An 11,086-nucleotide genomic window follows, 5' to 3' on the forward strand; every position below is an offset into this window, starting at 1 on the left:
CCAAGTAAACCCGGGGCCACGTGACACGCCGCCGCGCCCCCCTCCTCCAATCACAGCGATCCCGGCGGTCCATCGCGAGAGTTCACCACAGACCCTGTTTGTTTTGGATCAAGTCTGTGAACAACACACATCAGCCACATAAGCAAACACAACTACTACACAACCATGTGATGCTGCGATCAATCACGTCAGCTTCTTACTGTTTCACTTTAAGTATTTAGAGCAGCTATTGAGAAATGATCAATTAACAATGAGGTTGTATCCAGTTGCTCAGGAGCCAATAATGAGTTGTGTTAATTAAGAGGAGGAAATATTTTCAGAAATTATGCTTAAATCAGCATAATGGTGACAGTGGTATTCACATTAGATTAAGGTTAGGGCCGGACAAGTACTGTTGCTTCTCCCTACTTCTTTTCGACATCATGTACGTCTCTCGTTGAAAGTCTGTTTATTATTTATTGTTGTTTTGTTCTTTCTTTGTTTTCTTTTCTACATATATATTTTATGTTTTTTTTAAGGGTTCGAAATAAATAAACAAATCAAATCAAATCAAGTCATAAGTAAGATGTAGAGATATCACACTGTACATATACTCACAACAAAACAAAAGTATCACCGACAAAATTATTTTAAAAGTTAGGCAGATGTTACTCATTAGGCAGAATAGTGTCTGTCAGATTTCTCATGAATTTTCCCTACACTCTGTTGTCAGTTTATGTGGAGCACACAGCTGAAACTAGCACAGTCAGATACAACAATAATCTCCAATGAATCCTCCCTTCATGAAGAATGTTAAGGATTTTCTTTTTTTAGCTGCCACTTGTCAATACAATGTCATGTGTGCGATATGGATTAGAACATTTTACCAAAGCATGACCGTACATTTTACAGTAACTTGGCTTGAAGCTCAATTTATGGACTTTTTATCTTGTTGTGTTGTTTAACAGGCTCCATGTTATATTAGAATGATAATTATAGCCTAAATCAATTATATATTATAATAATCTTTACTTGCAATGTAACTAGCAACTGCAGTCATATAGTGGAAAAAAATACATTTTCATTTAAATGTATAGGCATACATAAAAATAAATTACCTTAAAACTTGTTTTGTTTTTTAAAGTGCAAGCATTTTAAATAAAATTGTATAGACATTATTTATTCAGGTAAGTCTTATTTAAAAACAATGTAGCGCACAGTATATATTCAAATTAATTGCCAGTAACCGATGCATTTTATATTGATCTTCTCGTATAGATCTTCTCCTGTAGCCTGGTTCTGTGAGCATATTACAGTAGCCTGAAGAGAATCTCCTTGCTTGGCATAAATAAATTCATAATGAGGGGAGTGAAGCAGACAATCGGTGCATTCATGCAGCTACCACTGCTCAGCCCCTGGCTCGCCCAGCTGTGGGTGAAGGAAGGTAGTAGTCCCCAAAAAAACTTTGTGCAGCACTATTATGAGTGTTTGTCACTGAAAAACGTTCTCACTAACGACCTGGACTGTTGATGATAATATATCCTTCAATCTACGCACATTAAAAACGATTTTCTTTAGCTTCATGTTGGATATTAGTATTTTTGTGTGCTCTCATAACAATCCACTAGAGGGAACTGTTACACAGGTTTTTACAAATAGCCAGTATCTTGTTGTCTTTAATTTATATGATGGCTGCTCTGCACCGATGTGGAAACATTTAATATATAGTCACATTAATTATCAGGGTTGATTCATAAAAATAAAAACTTTTTCAACATAAATTTGGGCCACACCAACATGAGCTGAAATGATTAATTTGTGTTTCTATTTGAATATATTTTGATATTCAATTTACAAAGTAAAAATGTGAATTTTCCCACATATGTTTTACCATTTGTTGTCAATGAGAATCCTACACAGCAAGTCCAGTGCAGTGTTTAATTAACTCCCACAGAGTTGATTTTAACACTTTCCAGTTTCCAGTGTTTTCCAGAGGTAAATTGACATTTTGAAAATAGAAAAACATTTAACATTATGCCAGAGTTCCTTCTTCAACTCGCAAAACAGTTAAAATAACACGTAGTTCCGTTTATCTTCACTGTTGGGTATTGTTGGTTTCCCTCCTTAAAGTGTTCCTGAAATGAAAAGGATTAAATGCGTTTACATATTAGGCTCCAAAAAAATCTCAGAGGACTGAAATATTAATTAATATCATACACACAGCTTTGTCGTAACATTTTATGAAAGCCCTGACATTTAAATTCGACTATTGCGAGTTCTCATGAGACGAGTTGCAGCAGTTGTGAATGAGTAACTCACGAGTTCTCACGAGAACTGCAGCACTAAATAGGAAGAGTATAACAGGGGAGATTTAGCCTAAAAACATGGTGTAAATGACGCAGTTTTGAGTCGAATGTGAATGTCGGGGCTTACGGACACTTGGATTACACAACAGGAGCAGTATGCAGGCATTTAATGTTTTTTTTCTGTTGTTTTTACACGTTTGAAGAGTGGTCGCCATTGACTTCAATTGTGTTGGATTTGGCTGCAACACTATTTACCCCTGAAACTCCAAAAGTGTTTTGTGGACTCAAACACTTCACCCACCTCTCCATCGGCATAGTGGTGAGTAGATACTGAGTGAATTTTCATTTTTTTGGAGAACTATCCCTTTAAGAGACTATCATATGGCTATAAGTCTTTTTCTTTTACTTAAAAAAAATTATCCAGATCACATCTTTAAGACAAGATACTTGTTGCAGCGGCAGAAAGTCAAAACGAGGTAGACAAGAGAACACGTGAATGTATAAAATATAATAAAAAATAATCAAATACAAAGAAAAGGAGCCTATGCATCCTCCTTTTCTTTGTATTTTACTATTTTTGTGACTCAAATTTGGGGAAATATTAGAACATATTTCAGTGATGGATGCTGGGGTGGACAGGTTTGGACTCATCACAACATCAACAGACAAATGACAAATACAAAACAGAAACAGGCTGTCGCTTATATGTCAGGCAGTCTGGTAATATATTGTCAAAATAAAAGCACATGAATCTCAGAGTTAGTTGAGAGAAGTGGCAGTTTGCGTGAGCCCAGTGCAAAATGACAGATCTCAGAATAATGAGACCATGTTTAACATTTAAAGGGACAACATTACAGCCATTTTCCATGATCACATACATGAAGTTAAGGGTTAAATGGTGGGACTATACTTGGGGAGTGGGGTGTGTGTGTGTGTGATTGCTGTTGGTTTGACAGCAGCTAGGGGTCGCTGTGTCTGTGTCTGACCGGTGGCAGCGATCAGATAAGAGGCTGAGACGCTCGCATTCCCCTGCAGTTCACTACTGGAGCCTGATCTGTGGTGATGGATTGTTCAGAGGAGGTTCAGTCTGTGTGCGAGGAGCCCTGCGCTCAGCTGGAGCTGAAGAAGGGGATGTCGATTTTCATTGATGTGAGTAAAACATGTTTAATGATCCTTAGAGAAAAAATAATGACTTTAATATTCACTACTGCTGCTTACATTTAGATTTTGTGATAATCCGCAGCTTATCAAAGCAGGACAAAAATTAATGTAAAACTATCATGAAAGCATTTTTCTTTGTATTTGGAGAAAAATATGCATTTTTGCTTAACTTTCAGTGATTTATTTCTTGGAGGTTTTGTATCACCTGAGTTCATGTGGAACCCTGTTGTGTATGCAGGGTACAGACAGTTCCCTATGGGATGAATGAATTTGACAAGCCTGACCTTTAATTTAGCCTCTTGCTCTCAAAGCCTGGTCATCCATTTATATGTCGTTGTTCAGGAGCAAATACCAAGTTACTGTAATTGTTGACTTTTTTAAATCTCTAATGCTAAAACTTTCATATTCCCTTAACGTGTTGTGGATTTATTTATTAAAATCTAATGCCATGTATGTATCACTATAGTTTGTGATCTTCTTCAAGTGATTCTCTCTCTCTCTCTCTCTCTCTCTCTCTCTCTCTCTCTCTCTCTCCCCGTTTCATTGCACTGCTTTGTTCCTATCTGCCACCTAATTATATTAAACCCACATTTCTCCGCTCTATGTCATTAAATTCCGTGTCTTCACTATGAACCTGTTTGTGGCTCGGGTGGATGCTCACATGGGAGATTTATATGAGAGCAGGAAGTCGTATATATAGATCACATCAAACGTCTCACTGATGTTGACGTATGTGGAACTGACTGACAGGGAGTGACACCCCCGTCATGTTAAGAGACGAGCTGGTCGACGGCCTGGATTCTGTTATCTATTGACTTCTCTCTGTATGAGTTTCTGCACACTGGCTCTAAATAGTCTTTACTCCTGCCACAGGTTGTGTCTCCGTGTCTTTATCATTTTGATGGTGTTTCGGTGCCAGAGTTCCACTTCATTAGCGGATGTACTCGAGGGGGGAAAAACCCATTCCTATTCTGGGTTTGTTTAATTAATTGTTCTCATTGGATGTAAAAGATTAAACAGGATGAGACAAGAAAATGAGACCAAATCGGTACAGGGTTCGAAGCAGTGACGGTGTTATTATTATCTGAATCATCAATGTGACACGTACATGAGCAAGTAGATGTATAGATGAGTAATTGGAGAGCTGGAGGGCTGTAAACAACATTTATTTCCATTGTTGATTAATCTGCAGCTCATCAGCGACACAGTGAATAATATTCATATTCTCATCAAGCCTCAGACAATCTCATGAATTAAATCATATCCAAATGAATAGAGTAGAGCACATACCTCTGCCAAGACCCAACAGTCCCCTTATGAAACCACATTAAATGTGATAGATCCAGATTTGTATTAAGCTCTGCTCTACACACTTGTAGAGATCTGTCCCCTAAACATGCCTGGTTTTATGTCCAATAAGATCCATGAATTATTCTCAATTGTAAATCCAGGAGGAAGTTGAAAAACAGCCCCAATCTCACAATGTTAAAGAAAGTGAAAAAAGTCCTGAATCTACACAAAAAATATATATAACAGTAATAAAGTTGGAATCATCAAATACTTGGTAATCTTTGCTTTAAAATTGACTTCAGTGACCATGAAAAACGCTGCTGATTAGACTTGTTGATCAACTAAGCTATTGATCGTCACAGTTCTAGACGAATGAAGACGGTTTCGATTTGGGACATAGACATGAGAATTGATTGTTTCCACGTTGCAGTTTACAGTGTCTTCTTTCCTCTGCCTTCATTCACTCCTCACACAGCCGCTCTGCACTGTGGCCTCGTACAGATAAATGAAGCAGTGCTGAATTCGACTGACTGCTGATGGGAGTTAGATGTGGATAAAAGATGAGTGAGAACAGAGAGGCAGCAGGTCTGTAAGGATGTTGGACAGAAATTAAGTGATTGGCAGGAAAGATTTAGAGAATCAGCCGAGTACTAAAGAACAGGGGGTGTAGTTTTAAATTTGCTTCTTTATCCTCATGTCGACCGAGTCCAAGGAGGGAACCACTTTGTGTTTGGTTTCAATTTTACATTTTAGATCTTGCACATAGAGGATTATAGTCAGATTCCGCCTGCGGGGATGATGTGTAAATACACTCTGCTCAGATTCTGCTTCAGTGCCAACACGAGATGAGAAGATGCTATTTTGAGGTCGGTGGCTCGAACCTTTTCAAGCTGATGTGGTCATTGCCACTCTTACTTTCATCTCGTCTGGACTGTGGGGCAGCGCTATCAATAATTTAATGACCCACTGAGAGTGTGATCGATGATCCCCACTTACACACACTCACAAACACACACTTATCTGAACTTTGATGATGGGAAACCTGACAGTCCTCTTTCTTCTCCCTCTCGTTACAGATTTTACGGCGAGCTGATAAAAACGGTAAATATCACACAAACACCCTCATGCGTCTCTGGCGTTTTCCTTCGACGCCCTCACTCTGGTGTGTGAAATCAGATGTACAAGTTCCTCAATGAAATTCTGATCAGGGCTCTCTGGCCATACGCTTTCCGTTTCCATGGAAACAGGAAACTGACCATGCCCACAGAGGCTCACAATCAGTGTGTAAATGAAGACGGACTTCAAGAGTCTTTACTAGTTAGACACTTTTATCACTGCAGTCCACACTTAACAACTTCAAGGTTTTAGAGCTGGAGGCTCAACACAGATTCTGCTGTTGTTTCACCTTCGCTATCTTCTGCTTGTGCAGTGTAAACATACAAAAATAAATATATTTGTTGATAACTAGAGACAGCAGGAGTCTGAATTCAAGTTTCTACCCATTCATCCTGCTCCAACCTGTCAACCTAAATACTCAGATGAAGAGAATCTGAGAGGAAGTCAAATAACACTGTGGATCTGCAGCTTTTATGGCACACAGGCCTTGCATTTTAATTTACTAAGTCTGATTTATGAAGATAACTCAGACTATGAAATGTTGAATGAAATAAAAATCCTTTGAATTCCAGTGATAACATTTTTAATAATTCACAAATGTTCTAATGGCGCATGCAGTCGACCTACTTATTGAGATAACTAATACATTAACTATTATACATCATTGAAATGAAAATAAATTCTGGATTCATTTCGTATTTCTTTGCTGCAGAAAGGAGAATAATTTGACATTTTGGGAAACATGCTTTCCCAGAGTTAGATCATAAGAAGAAGAGATGGATCATGTTGACAGCTGGATGGTTAAAGTAGAAGCGTATCTGTTCTGTCAGGTGTGCATGAGACAGACGAGTAAAAGACGTGTCTAAAGCACCTCCTGTTCAGAGATGCTGTCAGAGGTGCTGGTGGATGATGGTTTTCTTACCTCCAGACAGAGCCAGGTTTGCTATTTCCCCCTGTTAAAGTCCTTGTGCTCAGGAAAGTTAACCAGATGTGAGCTGTAGCTTCATATTTATTATTTAGTATCTCCACTTTCTCCCACTGTCCTGACATGAAGCCAAAATACTTGGAGAAAAAGATTTATTTACATTTTATTTAATGAAATATAGAATAAAAACTGGAATCGTAAATTAGAACTAGTTATTTGTTTTACTGCATCCACTGCACTGCTATGGTTTTAGATCCTGTATAGAAATACATATAGTCTATTTATCCTGCTGAGATCAGCAACAGGGATTAGGTTTAAACTGGCACGTTAACGGACACCATTACACGTCACACAGCTGTCCTCCCACTAGTAGCACAGATTATGAACATAGTTGATATAAATGACCAAAAATAGCCGTACAGAATTCATTATTCACATGACATGACGTGCTTCATAATTCAAATATCCCACGCTGTGAGTGATTTCAGGTCTCATCACGCAGGAAAATAAACAACCATCACACATCTTTGTTTTCTACGTGTTTTGCAAACAACAATATTTATATGTCAGGTTTGTTCCAAGACTATTTCTGAGCTCACTGTGAGTCACCGTTCTATTTCCATTTATGTGTGTGTCTCTCTCTCTGTGTGTGTATGTGTGTGTCTGCGTGTGTGTGTGTGTGTGCCTTTGTACAGCCTTCAAAAGGGGCTCATGCTCACATCATCAACAGTGACATGACATTCATACTGAGCACCACCTCCCGAGCAGGTCAACGGTGACAATTTAAAGATCACCGCCTCACATCACACATGGGAAACACACTCGTGGAGCCGGGAGCTTCACTGAACATTCCTAACGATATGTTATCGTACCAGTTTGTCCGTGCTACCGACTTCCAGTTCCTGTCATTTCTGGATTTGTCTGTGATACATATGAGGAACATTTTAGAAACTGGTCACTTGGCCTCACCGGCTGCTGCCGTCCTGACTGAGCTGCCCTGACACCTTGTTGACACGCTGCATTTTCTGCTCCGTCCCCAGACGATGGGAAGCTTTCCTTTGACGAATTCAAGTCCTACTTCTCTGATGGAGTCCTGACAGCTGACGAACTGAAGGAGCTCTTCCACACGATCGATACCCATAACACAGAGTAAGTCAGTTGATGTGGTGCTTCATCTGGGGATAAGGGTGAGGGAGGAGGGGTCAATAATATGTGTATGTGCTTCCGTGTCTCTTACATAAACAGTGAAACATTGTTTTGATGGATTGAAATTTCAGGTCAACACTGTGACGACTTCATTTGTCTCCAACCAAAGAGAGATTTGTTAAATATAATAATTTACTTAGAGTCCGTCACAGCTCAGTTTTTGTCTGCTATGAGAATAGTCTTGACATGTTTTCAAACCAAACTGGACAAACTCACCAGGCTTAAGTGTTATAAGAAATCCTGTTGGATGCTTGTAGAGAATATAATGTGAAAAATCCCAAACATCCCAAAAGTGACTCTTGATTATTAAATATTTAAAGGAAACTGGGCCTTACACTCTGATGAGACTTTTCTATTTATTCATAAGCTCAGTATTGTTGAAGTGATGACAGTGATGAGAAGATGTGAAGTGAAGCATTGTGGGCAGTGGACTGTGTGTCTGTCCCTCTGCAGGACACAGGAGACTCATGTCAAATAAATGTCTCTGTTCACCTGTCAACCTGTCGCACATTTTTAGATCTTACACGTAAGAATTTCAGACAGACTTATATTAAAACTATTATTATTGCTTATTAACTCCCCAACATTTTGATATTTTATCAAGTGGTGGTTGATGTAGGTTATATTTACATCAGCAGCAGGTCTGTGGCCCAGACTGGATTCTTTCTTCATAATATTTTTACTTTGCAAGCATAATATTTTATTAATACCCACTTTATCAATTATAGAATACGTGACTTTAATTTCCATGTCCCTACTCTTCTGATCAAGAGGCTCAAAGAGGAATTTCAAATTCGCACCATCAGTGCTTTGCATTAGATCTGACTCGAATCCAAGGTCCCATTAAGTGTGTGTGAATATTGATCGCGCCCCTTTGTGTAGCCTTGTTCTGTAGTCAGTCTTCAAGACTCTCTTTGATACTAAGCAGCTGGATCCTGTTCACAGCCACACAGAGGAGGCAGGGAGATTAGATCAGGTCAACACAAATCAGCTGAGGGGCCACAGAAATTAAACGAATAGTCTGTTATTCTGGAAAAAAATCTCTCGCAGGTACATATAGAATGGATACATTTCAGCAAAGCCAACAACATTTAGAAGAATGACAGAGCAGGACTGAACATTTGAAACCATGATATGTTAGCGCTATTTTCATTAAATGGCAGAGGAAGATGAGAATTCTGTCATTAGTTGAGGAGATATCTTGAAGGTGTTAGAAACTTGAATATTTATTCAACACAACCTGAGAATCTCGTTCTTCAATTTCTCAATCAAACTGTCAAACTCTGAGTGTGTTCAATTCACCTCTGCATCACTGTCAGGGAAAACACATAAAGTCTCCAAAGTCATGGAGAGATATGTGATTCTGGATAAAAGCCTTGGATAGAATTCAGAGGCAAACGCCTTGTGAATGTATTTATATTTTACCTACAGTCAGTTTTTACATTTTATTTACCTTTTCAGGCCAAATACAGCTTTGTGTCGTTAGTGTAGTAATTAAATATGTGTAGTAGCTACTGTTTAGTGTAGTTTGCAAGCATCTCTAACCCATGTTTGGTCCATTAGTAAATAATGTATCTTATAATGTCAAAACATGCAAGTTTCCTTCAACACAAAAGTCAGAGTTTCATAGTCTCAGTTTAATATCCAACCTGTGCTTTACCTCTTCTGTTCTGGTTTCTCATCGTGTGGCTCTAAGTGTTTTCTCCTGTTTGGACCAATTGATCCCTGCAGCACTTTACCCTCTTGTGAACGACAGCTGCAGCTTGTGTGGAATAGAGTTAAAGCCAGTGTAATTCACCAGAGTCACACACACACAGACACACAGACACACACACACACACACACACACACACACACACACACACACACACACACACACACACAGAGAGACCTCCTCCCTGAAGCACACTCATACACAGACCTTCATCACAACAGCAAAAAAATTCTCAGGGGTTTCTGTTGAACAATTCGGTGTCTGGCCTCTGGCTCACACCTCTGAGGGCAGAAAATGTAACTTAATTTCTTCTGACATATTTTTACTTGCTCCCATTCGTCATCACTTACTGATTTACCAAATCACAGTCTACAGAGAAAATTGCAGGGGGAAGAAAGATTAGTCTGTTGCCTCCGTTAACCTTGGATACATCTGTTTTTACTTCTGTCAAAGAGGGGATGTTTTCATTGGCGTTACACAAAAACTACACAACTGATTACCACAAAATTTGGAGGAAAGATGAGGTATAGTTCAGGGATGTACCACGTATATTTTGGTGTGGATCCGAATGAGGAGGGAAATTCAGGATTTAGTTTTTCTATTTACTTAACATGTTTTTTTTTTTACATTTCCCTTGATTTCTCTGAGAATAATTCATGGATCTCGATGAAAAAAAAATCCAGATCCAGATTCAGATGGTTTTAGTTGTAGTGGCCGTTGTAGTTTAATAAATCCTTTTTAATCTAAATATCTCTCATGTTTTGTCTTTCAGCAATGTGGACACTGATGAACTCTGTGGTAAGTTGACTCTGTATCTAAATAAAATAATAATAAAAAAAACTTTGAATTTTATGAATAGGAAGCTGTTCTGTTCTGCTTGATCTATGTGGCTGTACCTTGCAGTCGGCAGCCCCGTAGACTCAAATGCTATTTGACATTTTCCCGGCATAAGGAAAGAACCATGTTAGACGTGGTCACATGCTCTGTGACCAAACCCCTGCAGGCTGTGTCACTGAGGTGTCACACTAATGCTGCTTCAACACAGCACCTAAAGCCCTGTCCGACTTCCTTAACTCACAAAATCTTTCTCTCTTTTTTTCCGTCCTGCCGCTGTGAAGAGTATTTCTCCCAGCACCTCGGTGAATATGAGAACGTCCTCGGCGCCTTAGAAGACCTGAATAAATCCATACTGAAGGCCATGGACAAAACCAAGAAGGTAAGGTTTGAACAAGCAGAGAATCTGATGAACCAACGTCATTAGGGTACAGATTCTTTAAGTAGTTATGGATATTTATCTTTGGTGGACATTGGACACCCTGTCAGCATTGTGTGTGCCTGTGTGTGTGTGTGTGTGTGTGTGTGTGTGTGTGTGTGTGTGTGTGTGTCTCT

General features: G+C 39.0%; 1 protein-coding gene across 3 annotated transcripts in view; it reads left to right on the forward strand.

Moving 5' to 3' along the window:
• Window positions 1-3,291: 3,291 nt before the first annotated feature.
• The window catches only part of necab1 (N-terminal EF-hand calcium binding protein 1), a 25,700-nt gene continuing 17,905 nt past the window's right edge, over window positions 3,292-11,086 (forward strand). The window contains exons 1-5 of one of the 3 annotated variants that reach the window (XM_035183027.2): window positions 3,292-3,434; window positions 5,813-5,837; window positions 7,818-7,926; window positions 10,470-10,495; window positions 10,816-10,913. In XM_035183027.2, the coding sequence (XP_035038918.1) occupies window positions 3,348-3,434; window positions 5,813-5,837; window positions 7,818-7,926; window positions 10,470-10,495; window positions 10,816-10,913 (345 nt within the window). In that variant the 5' untranslated portion in view covers window positions 3,292-3,347. The remainder of the gene's footprint in view (window positions 3,435-5,812; window positions 5,838-7,817; window positions 7,927-10,469; window positions 10,496-10,815; window positions 10,914-11,086) is intronic. The other 2 variants (XR_007034955.1, XM_035183028.2) reach the window with 2 other exon arrangements.

The sequence above is a fragment of the Hippoglossus stenolepis genome, chromosome 17 (assembly GCF_022539355.2).
Source record: "Hippoglossus stenolepis isolate QCI-W04-F060 chromosome 17, HSTE1.2, whole genome shotgun sequence".
In the NCBI taxonomy this organism is placed as follows: Eukaryota; Metazoa; Chordata; class Actinopteri; order Pleuronectiformes; family Pleuronectidae; genus Hippoglossus; species Hippoglossus stenolepis.